Here is a 12345-nt window from a genome sequence, read left to right as displayed (position 1 = left end):
TGATTTTTTCTTTACAAGGAGTTTTGGACAATTTCATTTTTGTGCATCTTGGTATGATTTTATTTAAATGTCTTTGCAAAAGGTTCATTTTTCTTGGAAATGTGGTATTATAAGTTGAACTAAATTTAGAAATTTTAAATCTTTAAAAAATATGCTTGAAGCTATTGTTTGAAGCAAGGTACAATTCCCTTATGATGAATGCTGTCACTATGTATATATAAAATGTACCAATAAAAAAATTCAAGGAAAAAAATAAGCGTAATTACCCAGGATGATCATTAGCCATTGTTTCCAGAGCTCTTTGGAGCAGGATTTTCTGAGGTGCTGATTTTCAGGCTTCTTAGATACTTCTTTTTAATTTTATTTAGTTGTTTTTGAGACAGGAGCACACTTTGTAGTCTAGATTGTCCTTGGACTTACTATGTAGCTCAGGGTGACCTCACATTTATGGCAACGCTTCTGCCTCAGCCTCATGTGTGCTGGGACTGTAGGTGTGCACCACCCCACCCAGCTCCTCCAACCATTTCAGGTCACAGTTCACTGTCTGAGGCTACCTTGGGATAGAGAGCTTGTGGTCTCTCTGATCATCTGTCTGTCAGGGTGGGTGTACAGGAATTCACTGGGACTGCTTCTACAACAGTGGAAATTTCCCCCCACACAAATCCCTTGAAAAAGAAGAGAGAAGGAACGAACAGAGCTGGGTGTGGGGACGACACGCAGCAGGGGGCCAGAGTGAGTGCTTCCTGTGTGCGCACACAGTGCAGATCCTCAGATCCTGTCCTCCACAGTGATGACAGTGGTGCCCACCCACGGGAAAGCGGTGCATATTCAAATGGAAAGTGGCTCAAGGGAGCTGTAGGGGGACCCAAGTGGGAGCACTGAGTGCTCGGTTACCCTGCACAGGTGACTACGTGTGCACTAATCTGAGCCAGCAGTCACACCTCAGGTGTCTGGGATACCCAGCAGAACTCATGTCCCAGTGGCAAAAGGTAAGGGACAGTGAAGGAATGGAGGGAGGTGCTCGGGTTCCCCAGGATCCCTTCCATCTTCATTTTCAGAAGCAGACAGACAGTCACTGATGCCTGCTGTCCTGCAGGGGTTGCGGGGTGGAGCAGACTTCGGTGCCTTTACGTTGCATCCTGGCCCTGAAGCCATTAGCAGTGGCAGGGGGAGAAGTGCTGTATCACTCTCCTGGAATACAGTAGCCCCAAGGAATGGGCTGGGGGCACCGCTCCACAGGTGCTCCATTACGTGTGTGCTGTATTTGTTTTATTTCCTTGTTTGGGATGAGGTAGTGGATGCAGAATTGGGACCTTCACTGAGCTACATTCCCAGACCCTTTTTTATTCTGAGACAATAAGCTGCCCAGGCTGAGCTTGAACTGGTAGACCTTCTTCCTCCGTCTCTCAGAATGCTGGGATTACAGGCAAGTGCCACTATACCTGGCTTGGTGCATTTGCTTAATTGTGGATTTTGTTTGCTCTGGGTTCAAAAATGGAGTTTTGCACAAAATTGTCACCTTTCTTTGGAGTAATGAAATAAAAAGTTGGTATATTTGGGCTGGAGATGGGCCAGGTTAGCTCCTGGACAGAGTGGTGGAAATCCTGAAAGAGGCACTGCGGAGAAATGTCCTGCCGGCTCACCATTCACTCTGTCTTTGTGAAACAGGAGTCCTTACTTGGATATTAATAGTGACTAGTAGTATTAGAAAAACAAATGGTACTAAGTGGCACTATCAGTAATGCTACTATTTGTAATTACCAAGGAGCATGATATCTATTTTGAGGTGGAGAAATGGAGGTTTCAGAAAACAAGGCTTCTGTTCAGAGGCCGCTGAGGGGATTTCTCACCAAACACCAAAAGTGGGAGCTCCTGCCAGATATCTGTGAGGCGGTAGACCAGGAAAGGCGTGAAGATGCCACCGATGTCACACACTGAGGAACAGACAAGCACGCCGAGGTTCCTAAAATGCAGGAGCTCAGTTTGACTTTTGGCTCACCACAGGACAGCAGGTGTCTTCCCCTCCTCCACCCCGCAAAGAAACACTTCCCCAAGCTGGGCCAGAAGATTTATGACTATAACCCCAGCATTCCTGAGTGGCTGAGACAGGATGATCAGAAAGTAGAGCCTGGTCTTGGGAACCCAGTAAGATCCTATCTGAAAATAAAAAATAAAAAATGGGGCTGGGAATGGAGCTCAGTGTGGAAGTCCTGGGTTCGATCCTGGTAATGGAAAATACCAAAACCCCAAACCTTCCTCAAATCGTGAAATTGTTGAAAAACTGAAACATATCACTTACACTATCTTTAGTGAGTGACAATGACATACACACAGAATTCAAAAATGAGTTGGTTGTTCTCATTTTACATAAACTTTCAGGCTTTGGAAAGTGAGAAGTTGTGCTGTCCTCTCCTGTGGCCTGGCCTCTGGGTGACGTTTTTAAGAACCCACACACGCTGCTCCCCTCACTGTCTCGAGGAGTGGCCTGGTGGTCCCACTCCTGCAGTTGCGTGGCCTCGGTTCTCACTGAAGCCTCTACACTGAAAGCATGAAGCGTGAACTCCTGGCCTCAGCTGCTGCCCCTGAGCCTCATCATCTTCTTTCCTACTTGCTTGGAAATTGGGTGCTGTTATGTCTTAGATCGAAAATATCCTCCAAGGTCTCAGATATGGGGAAGGTCATTTATTGAGGGGCGCTGTATTCATCAATGGATTCACCCATCCATGAGTGCGTAGCTGAATGTGCTTTCAGGAGGTGGGGCCTGCGTAGAGGTGCTCACTAGGGGTGGGGCCTGAACTGGTATCATTTTGTCACCGCTCCTCACACTGTCACACCTGTCCCTTCTCTGCTGTGTCCTGTGCTTCCCTGTTCATGCCTTGGGGTCTGCCAACCACAGGCTGCAATTGTCAGAACAGACCTGCCCTACTTTAAATTAGGAGTGCGAGTCTTGTCCCAACAACAGGAAAATAGCTGAGACAGGTGCCTCTGCCTGTCTGTAGTCTGTAGCATAGGGCTACAGGTTCTAGCCCCATAACAAGGGTTCCAACCCCCTCTCCCCATACTCACCTAATGAATGTGGGGTACAGTTCAGCACTGACTAGGCAAACCATTTCGAAAGCCATCGTGATCCCCATCCTGCCTAAGCAGGCAATGGTGATTTTTAGCCAGTGTAGATCTGAGGGAAGAAACACAGCACTGTTACAGGTGGCGCACGGCCTCTCTTCTCCACACTCTCAAGCAGGCTTTTTGCAGAGGAACCCTGTGTTCTGGGATGAGACAGGGAGGCAGAGCGGTGCTGCTACAGACCCAAGGCAACAGCAGCAACCGTTCTGTTTGCTTTGGTCTCCCAGGGGATGCCAAAATGCTGCCTCTCTTTTATTTCAAAAAAATTCGTTTTTTGAAAAGTACTTTTAAAAGCCTATCAAAATCAAGGGGAAAGTATGGTAAATTCTCATTTTCCTCCAGCCCTGACATGTATGCTCCCCACCCACATCATCAGTACAGCTCTCACAGTGGCACATTGGTCACCGTCATGACCCAGCAGTGACATATCACAGTCACCAAAAGCTCACAATTTACATTAGGAGTCACTTTTGGTAGTGGCCATTCTGTGGTTTGGATAAACACACAATGCAGTGTATCCACCAGCATGCAGGATTTGGCTGCCCTCAAAATCCTCTGTTCTCTACCCGCTCTACTCCCCACCAATTCCTATGGAGCACCGATTTTTTCTTGTCTCCATAATTGTGTTTGTAAGCTTCTCCAATTCTTATATCGAATGCTAACATTTTCCAAAGCCAGGGAAACTGTATAGAGGTCACCCCAGAGAAACAGCAACGAAGGACAGAGTTTCAGTCGGTGACATTCAGGGAAGTATTTGGATAAAACCCCACATGGCTAAAAGAATTCCCTTTCATCAGCTTTTCCTCCCTGCCATTGAGAACTGTTTCATGCAGAAAGAATAATTGTTTTCCAGTTTATTTTACAGAATGATGAGCAGAAGTGAAAAGGATTTTCTTCAGAGTTCTACAGTGAGACTGAGTCCACAGCCTGTTCTCCCAAAGCACACGCCTTGTGCTCTCACCTGGCTCTGTGGCCCACAGCTCAGATCTTCACAGCTTCTCTTGTGCTGTCTACTGGGGCACATTTGGGTTGATGTAATAGTTGAAGGTTTGCTTATTCAGCATGATCATAGATAGGACACTGTCTTTCCAAATCATCTAGATGAGCAACTGGTCTTCCTATTAAAAGATCTTGAGATACACCTTCTAAAGGCCTTGGGGACAAGATCCCAGTCTGGCCAGAAACTTACCATCAGGGATGAAAACTGAAGCGAGACAGGCCACCCCTGCTACCATATTTGACACAGCCCAAGGATAACGGCGACCAACACGGTCGATGGTCAGGATGATAATGAAGGCGGCTGGGAATTCAACCAGGGCAGAATAGAAGAAATCCAGGTAGATATTGCCCCCGGCAAGGCCTATGTGCATGATAAGGCCTTGGTAGAGGATAGAGCTTGAGAACCTGAGCAGAGAGGAGAGAGCCAGAGTCAGGTTGAGCACCACACACGTACCACCCAGAGAAAGAGGCTTCTGGGGAACTGGAGTTGGCGGTAGGTGACATTTCCCTGGGACCTCACAGCCACCCTATCACTTTCACACAAGCTGGTCCACTTTGACGGCTGGCTGTGAGCCGAGACCTAGGCACAGGAAGCAGTTGGAAGAGCATTCCCTGGCCAAGCTGAAAGTCAAGAAGATCTTCACAGAGCAATTTGCTCAGTAAAACTCCGACAGGTGGTTAGCGACTGTGAATTGTTGACCGTCTTCTAAAGCGTTGGATCAAATGGATTCACACATAGCCCAAATCTCAGGAAACAGAAAACCAAAGGGGAATCCATGTCTTCCTTAATAATTTTTCTTCTGGCCTGATGCAAACAACATTTTGATGACATCTCTAGTTTTGATATCTAGGACAGTCATTATAGGTGCTGGAGAATACGAGAATGGTCAGGAAGAGTCATGATTTGTGAGAAAAGGGAAGGAGGAGAATGAGGTCAGACTTCTAGGCTGCCTTCTCCATGCAGAAATTATGGTAAGCTTTGCCTTTGTTGTGGACAGCAGTGCTTTGCGTGGCCTGTGGCCTATGTGGAGCTCCCCAAGCTGACGGTGCCTTACCAGCAAGGGCTTGTGGTGAGCACTCTAGGCTCAGACTGACCCCGAGCAGCCAGTGTCGCCCAGCAGAACTCAAGGTGCAGACCATGTAGCCTCTGGGGTACTGTCGATCACCCGTCTACTTTTTTCTCCAGGTACAAATGAAAAGAAAGCCCTTTTCTTGTCAGCTCTGTGCTATTTATTGCAGAGATTTATGCTTATTTTCAGTTAATCTGTACCAATGGTTCTCAAGTTGGGCTATGAGAATCACTAAGAGAATTAAAAAAAAAAAATTTTGTCCAAGCATTTTTCTACCTGTTCATTAACAACTTACTATGTATTAAAATTGGTGTATTGGGCTGGAGAGATAGCTCAGCGGCCTAAGCACCTGCCTAGCGAGCTCAAGGACCTGGTTTCAATTGCTGGTTCTGTATGCCGTGCTGGCCCCATAACCAGGTAAGGTGGCACATGCTTGTAACCCAAGCCCTGGGGAGGCTGAGACAGGAGGATTACTATGAGTCTGACCTCACAGCGAGACCCTGCATCAAAAAATAAAATAAACAAATATAAAAAATATAAGATTGGCCTACTTCTGAACCATTTTTCTGAGATGAATGATTTGTTAAGAAAACATAAGCCAAAAAAAAAGTAACTAAAAATCACAAATAAAGTTCAAAAACCACCAAGAGATGGATTTTTTTAGTGTTTTCTTTTTTAAAAAAATACTGACTTTTGCTATCATTTTTTCATTTTAATTTGATGTTTATCAACTTATTATAGTACTATACACATGTGTTTGTATGTATGTATGTATATGATATATGTATATGAAGAATACAAAGATTTAGTCAAACTATATTTTCCCACTCAATTACAAAAAAGCGTTTTCGAGGATGCAAAAGTGTACAGTTGTTAAATAAGTCATAAATAAAGATTTGTATAAAAAAATTCAAAAAGAATTTTTGGTTACTATTTGGTTACTTTTTTTCCCTTTACTCTTGGTCCATTAAATGAATTTGATCTTCTGGATGGTTAACAACCTAAGTTTGCAGACCAAATTAGAGAAAAAGGAAGGATACAAGGAAAGCCAACATTTTGGCCCTAACCTTCTAAGGTCAATTAAGACTCAGGACATATGAGAACTTGTACTGTAATGTTATGTACCTCGGTAGTGTCCCAAATTTTCTGATCAAGAAGATTATGGGGCCAAAGAGGAAAGTGATCGATGATGTAGAGTGTGCCTAAGGAGAGTCACATGGGGAGAAGACACTCTCTCAGGCTTTCACAGAGAGCACATTGGCCAAGCAATGGCCGTGACTCATCCACATGGCTGCACTGATGAAGGTTCTACAATCTGAGGTACAGGATCTCAGGACAAATCCTGAGGGCATTTCACTGACCTTCTCAGACCAAAAAGCTACAACTCTTGTTGCATAGGTCCTGCTTTACCTTGTTCTTAACCATCCAGTAGAAAAGTATGAAGTCGAAATATAAGAAATAAAGCCATGCTGTTAAGTTGAGCTGTGGGGGACTCAGGTCAATAATTTCTGACATTGCCAGTTAAATATAAGACCCAATGCTATTATAGGCTACTGGACTCTTTTAGAATATTTTGCTGAGTTTACACACCTACAATATTCAATAACGGAACTTAGAAAAAATGGGGTATACCGATGAATGTCCATTTTGTATCTGTGTATTCAAAGAGGTTGGGATAGATATATAGTTGTATTCTCTTAATGAATAGAATGATTTGTTCTAATGGTGTTTGTAAATAGGATCACAAGTCCGCATCTTGTACAGCAATTAACCACTAAGAAGAATATATGCAGTGTATTATTTGTTGAAAAAAAAAAAAACACAAGGAAAAAATAAATAAATAAATGAATTTGATAATCTCCTGTGTGACTCTAAAGAGAAGCTAAGGCCAGAGCACTGTGATGTTCACGTAGGGACTGTGAGCTGGCTTCCGTGTCTGTCTGAGAGACATGTGAGGGAAGTCCATGAGCCACACGCTGCGGCCCTCTGTCAATGCTGAGCCTGGCATGAGGTTGTTTCTAGGTGTCCTTGTTCTGTCCCTTAATGTGGATGCCTGTGAAAAAATACTTTGGAGGGGGTTTAAAGCAACAAACAAACAATGGCTTACCAGTTATACATCAAGATCAAAGTGTGTTTCCTTATCTGAGGGGTTCTGACCAAGTCAAGAAATGAAGGATTCTGCTTCTCACCGACTTCTTCATCTGCTCTCAGACCCTGAGAAAAGACACAGTACAAGTGGCTTTGTCTACGGAATGGTGGTCCCAGGGTCCTATGGAGCACAGCAACAGCACCCCATACTTACCAGCACCTAATATGCTCAGCCCAACACTGAGTTCACCACACACTTGGTCTGATTTCCTTTTCACAAAAAGCCAAGAAGGTAGAACCTAGTTTTTTTTTTTTTTTTTTTTTTTCTACCTCATTTTACAGAAGAGGAACTTGAATATGGAGAGTTTGGGTGACTCATGCCACATATTTAAAGTGGGGTGGCATAAGCTGGTGTCTTTGAGACACAGACACAGGACCCAGAGGGTGAAGTGTGAAGCAACTAGCCCCTCGAACCCCTGCTGATGGACCCATCTCGGCTCAGCAGGCAGGAACTTTAGGCCTGACACCTTGACTTCAGACCAACATGGGCACTTCCCAGAGCTTATTAGGAATACGGTGCATGAATGTAATCCCAGCGCTCAGGGCGCTGAGGCAGAAGGATCCCTGAGAGTTCAAGGTCAGCCTGGGCTACAAAGTGAATTCAAGGCCAACCTGAACTGCATAGCAAGACTGTGTTTGAAAAGGATCCCCTTAGCAATAAAGTAAAATAATAATAATAAAAAAGAATCAGAAGACAGACTAATTGGACTTTGCATTTTCACAAAGTCCCCATGTGACCTTGTGCGTGGGGTCTTGCTCTGGGAGTGTGCAGGCATGAGGTGGTAGAGTTGCAACTCTGCCGCAGGGGATGGTGTGCAAATGAATGGGGCACAAGCAAGGCTGTGGTGAGAGCAAGGTGGAACTTCGGGCCCTTTGGCAAAACCGTGACACACCATGACTGATACCTTAGTCATTCATTGCAAGAATCCAAAACTCAAGAGTTGGAGCCATCCTAAGTCCATAGTGATAAAGTGGATACACTTCAGCCATCCAGAAGCGTGATGAAGTGAACAGAAGGCCTGCGAGTCCAGAACCTTCATCCCAAACTGCGCACACATGGGGTTCTTATAGCTAACCTATTTCAGATCCTCACTCAAAAAAGATTTATTCTTAGCGTCATATAATTTTCTAATAAGTTTCATTTTTTCCCTTTCTAGCCCCTGTCAGACAAAAAGTTCTGAGTTCAAAGTGATGAGATTTACTAAAGGCAAAACAAAAAACCCAGTTTCTTGGTTTTGACACAGTGAACTATTATGACTGACCTGTAAATTCTTTCTTCATTTTTATTTTGGACAGTTTTTGTTGTTATATTCATTTATGTTTGTAAATAATTTTTTTCTATTTGCAATCTATTAAACACACACACACACACACACACACACACACACATACACAAAAGGCCACCGGGAGTAGCTCAATTCTGTTTAAGAAGATAGATGACCTCTTAAACTATTTTGAAGCAATTCTTGTCCAAAACATGTAAAGTGCTAAGAAATTACTTGTTTTCAAGGAACTGTGTTACGGATGTGAACTGACCAGAGGGTGCCGGGCACACAGGCCACAGGCCATGGGCTCTGAAGGACAGTGGCCAGCAGAACTTTGAGTTGTACAGACAGAAGCTCCTTGTCTGATTTTAAAGTGCTTTCTGGTTCTCTTGGAGTTCAATGTTGTTGTTGCTTTGTTTTTTAATGTACTTTGTGCAGGGTCTCACTATGCAGCTTGGACTCATAGTGATCCTCCTGGATTTAGCCTCCCCAGGGATGGGATTACTGGCCTGTGTCACCACAATCAGTCTCCATTGCTGGCTCAGGATGCCCGGCGGGGTGGGGGGGGGCGCAGCATGGCATCCAGCACTGGGGATCAAACTCTGGTCCCTGCGCTTGCCTAAGCAGGTGCTTAGTCCACTGATCTATCTCGCCTGCCCTGAGTTCAGCGTTTAACACATGGGAAAAGTCTTCTCCTAGGAACCACAAATCTTGCATTTATCCCATTTATCTGATCTCCCCACTGGTAGGTCAAGAGGTGGGGTGGAGGTCCTGCCGCTGGCATTGCTGTTGTGCCCTATTTTCCCCACTGCCTTCTCTAGCTGCTCCTTTATTTGGTACCTGAGAGACCCTGGCTCACCTGAAGAGAGGCTGGCATTGGCTTTCCATTTTTCTTAGCGATGTGCTTCATGATCTTCATGGCTTTCCCGGGTTTGTTCTGGGAGATCAACCACCTGGGAGACTCCGGGATGCACCTACAGCACAGTTAGTGAGGGGAAAAGCCTTCCTGAAACCCTTTAACCCCCACAGTTTCATGACGGGGTATCTGTGATGACTGTGCACAATGAGGTTTGGTTAGATCTGCAGAGAGGATAAAAAGTATGTCTGGGACTCGTAGCGCCTGCCTCCCTGCAATCCTGACTTGACTTGGTCTTGTCCAAGAAGCCCTTGGACTCCCTCTGCAGAGGTTTCTAGAGGGAGCAAGCTGTGAAACTGGGAATAGCTGAGCCTCCAGCCATGTGGAGGGAGGAGAAGCAGGTCTGTCATGTGGCCTTCAGGCTTTACAAGGGCAGAAGAAGCCTCAAAGTGGAGGTGGGGTCATTGAAACCATCAAGAAGTTGAAAGCAAGTATATGTAAAGTATTTATAAATGACCACGTATAACAAGACTGGGTCTTGTTGTACATAGCAAGCTGAACTTGAGCTTACGACCAGGTTGGTCTCAAACTCGAAGTAAAGCAATCCTTCTGCCTCAGCCTCCCAAGTGCTGGGATTATAGGCTTGTGCCACCATTCCAGGCCATGAATGTTTGCCTTTAAAAGATTATTACTGTGAAAGACACATAGTCATTGATTGCCCTCAAATATTCCCCCTTGCTTCAAATACACTCATCAGAACATTCTTGCCACTTCCGAAGCAGCTCTGGCAGAGCTCTTTCATGACTTGAGTTGTGCCATCATGGCTGGCTTGATGTTCTGACTTGATCAAAACCTTTACCTTTCATGGATATTTTGACTTTGGTAAAGATTCAGGAATTTCATGATACTTGATGTGGTGGACAAGCGGTGGGACCCATTGTAACGCTTTCACAAGTGGCTTTGCGGTTGGACGCCATTCAGCCTACGGCATTCACCATATTTTTGATCATATCTGGTAAAGATGCTCACAAAAGAAGACTTCCAGAACTGCTTCAGGGAATGGCAGGAAAGATGGGAGCATTGCGTTCAAAGTGAAGGGGACTATATCCCAGGGGGATAAAGGCAGTGACTCTTTTACTATAATAAAGATTTTGTTGGCTAGTTGGTTTTTGTTTTGAGAGACAGGTTCTTTCTATGCAGTCTGGCTGGCTTTGAACTCATTATGTAGCCCAAGCCGGCCTCAGCCTTGCAGCAAAGCGAGTCTCCTGCCTCAATTTCCTAAGTGCTGGGATTACAGGCATGTGCCACAAAGCCCCGAAATAGTTTTAAATTTAAGCATTTATGGTATATTTTGATCCCACCTCATATTTATCATATTTTGCCAATATTTCATTTCCCAAATAAAGAGGTAAGTATTTGAGGTCAGATGGTGCTGGGACATAAAAGCCAGAGAGTGCGATTTGAGCTAGACTCTACCAGTGATCTGGGAGCTCCGGCAAGGTCTCGACTGGGCTCGAAGCCACAGCTCTGGATTGGCAGCACCTGAATAGCCAGGTTGAGAGTAGCAGGAGGTGAAGAGGTGGGAAGAGCTGGCAGGCTGCTCTCACAGCCCCGTGGTGTAAAGGTGGGAAGCCCTGGCTGGGATTCTGGCTTGGGATTGAAGTCACTGAGGGGTGGGCGCTTCTGTAGAGTAACGTGGGGAGATATCCAGGAAAACTACTTGGTTAAGACTCAGAGCCTGATAGGAACATGTTGTGCTCAGCTGCAGCTAAGCCACAACTCATGGGGTGACACTGCAGGGCCATTTTTTCCAGATGACACTTGGTCAGCTTGGCCAACCGACACCTGAGTTGGGCTGGGGCAGCTAAGGAGGAGGACACTTGAGAACCAGGCCTAGGTGGGTAAGAGCCCAACCAGCCTCCAGCTGGGGAATCAGGGTGGACTTTGAGCTGACACAAATCACTAAAGAAATATTTGATATAATAAAACTTCAAATGAATTGTTTGAGAATTAGCAACATTAGGTAAAAACGATAGCAGTAGAAATACTGACTCAATCTGAAGCACTCTTAGTTTAAGCTTTGAGTTTGTTTTGTGGCAAAGTTGCTTGCTTAACAAAACAAAAATTACCCTAGCTCAAGCAAAAGCCAGACAGTCATCTCCCCCAGGGCCTAGCTAGGAGGCTACACCCCAGGGCCCCAGTGCAGTGTCACTTGACCTCAAAGAGCTGACAGCACATTGTGCCAGTTGGATAGTGAAATGACAGGTAAAGAGTTGGGGCCAAGAACTGGTGATGTGAGGGTGACAGAGACAAGTGCACAGCTCACAGGTGTGGAGAGCGCTCCTCCCCACTGCCCAGGCCTGGGTGTGGCCCCAGGAGGCTTTGGGGGCTGTGGACTGACTGGAGGCGCCATCACCTGTGGCCTCCATTCCTGCCACCATGCCTAGAAATTCTTTTTCTCCCCTCAGGGCGGGGCCACCTTGCTCTTCTTTGACCTCAGTTCCTCTTCCTTTGCTCAGCTTTTAAAGCTGCGATTTCTTGGATCCTGGCCCATCTCCTTCCTCTCTTAACTCTATTCCTCTCTTCTGAGTGATCTTATTTGTCCCCACAGCAACAACCAACGCATATGTGCTATTTACTGCAATTCCAGATCCTTAAATTCCACTGGTTTCTGGGTATCTGCATGGGACTTCCCTTGGGTACCTCGACTTTGGTGTGCCCCAAGCTCGGCTCATCCCCATTCCCCCCAACCTGTCCCTCCTTCTGGACACCCAACCAGTGTGCAGACCCTCGGCCTCCACTGGATAGCTCTTCCTTCCAGATCTCCATATGCGGTGTCCCACCAAAGCCCACCCTTGCCAACTGATTATAAATTTATTTAATA

At 45.5% G+C, this 12345-nt stretch overlaps 1 protein-coding gene across 1 annotated transcript in view; it reads right to left on the bottom strand.

Moving 5' to 3' along the window:
* Slc22a2 (solute carrier family 22 member 2) overlaps positions 1–12345 on the bottom strand; it is a 38717-nt gene that overhangs the window by 11731 nt on the left and 14641 nt on the right. The window contains exons 5-9 of the mRNA XM_004639436.2: positions 9465–9579; positions 7300–7406; positions 4313–4527; positions 3067–3175; positions 1851–1963 (exon numbers count right to left, since the gene is read on the bottom strand). Of these exons, the coding sequence (XP_004639493.2) occupies positions 1851–1963; positions 3067–3175; positions 4313–4527; positions 7300–7406; positions 9465–9579 (659 nt within the window). The remainder of the gene's footprint in view (positions 1–1850; positions 1964–3066; positions 3176–4312; positions 4528–7299; positions 7407–9464; positions 9580–12345) is intronic.

The sequence above is a fragment of the Octodon degus genome, unplaced genomic scaffold (genome assembly GCF_000260255.1).
Source record: "Octodon degus isolate 3935 unplaced genomic scaffold, OctDeg1.0 scaffold00112, whole genome shotgun sequence".
Taxonomy (NCBI): domain Eukaryota; kingdom Metazoa; phylum Chordata; class Mammalia; order Rodentia; family Octodontidae; genus Octodon; species Octodon degus.
Note: the sequence above shows the minus strand (reverse complement) of the source record. Positions and strands in the feature narration are given on the sequence as shown.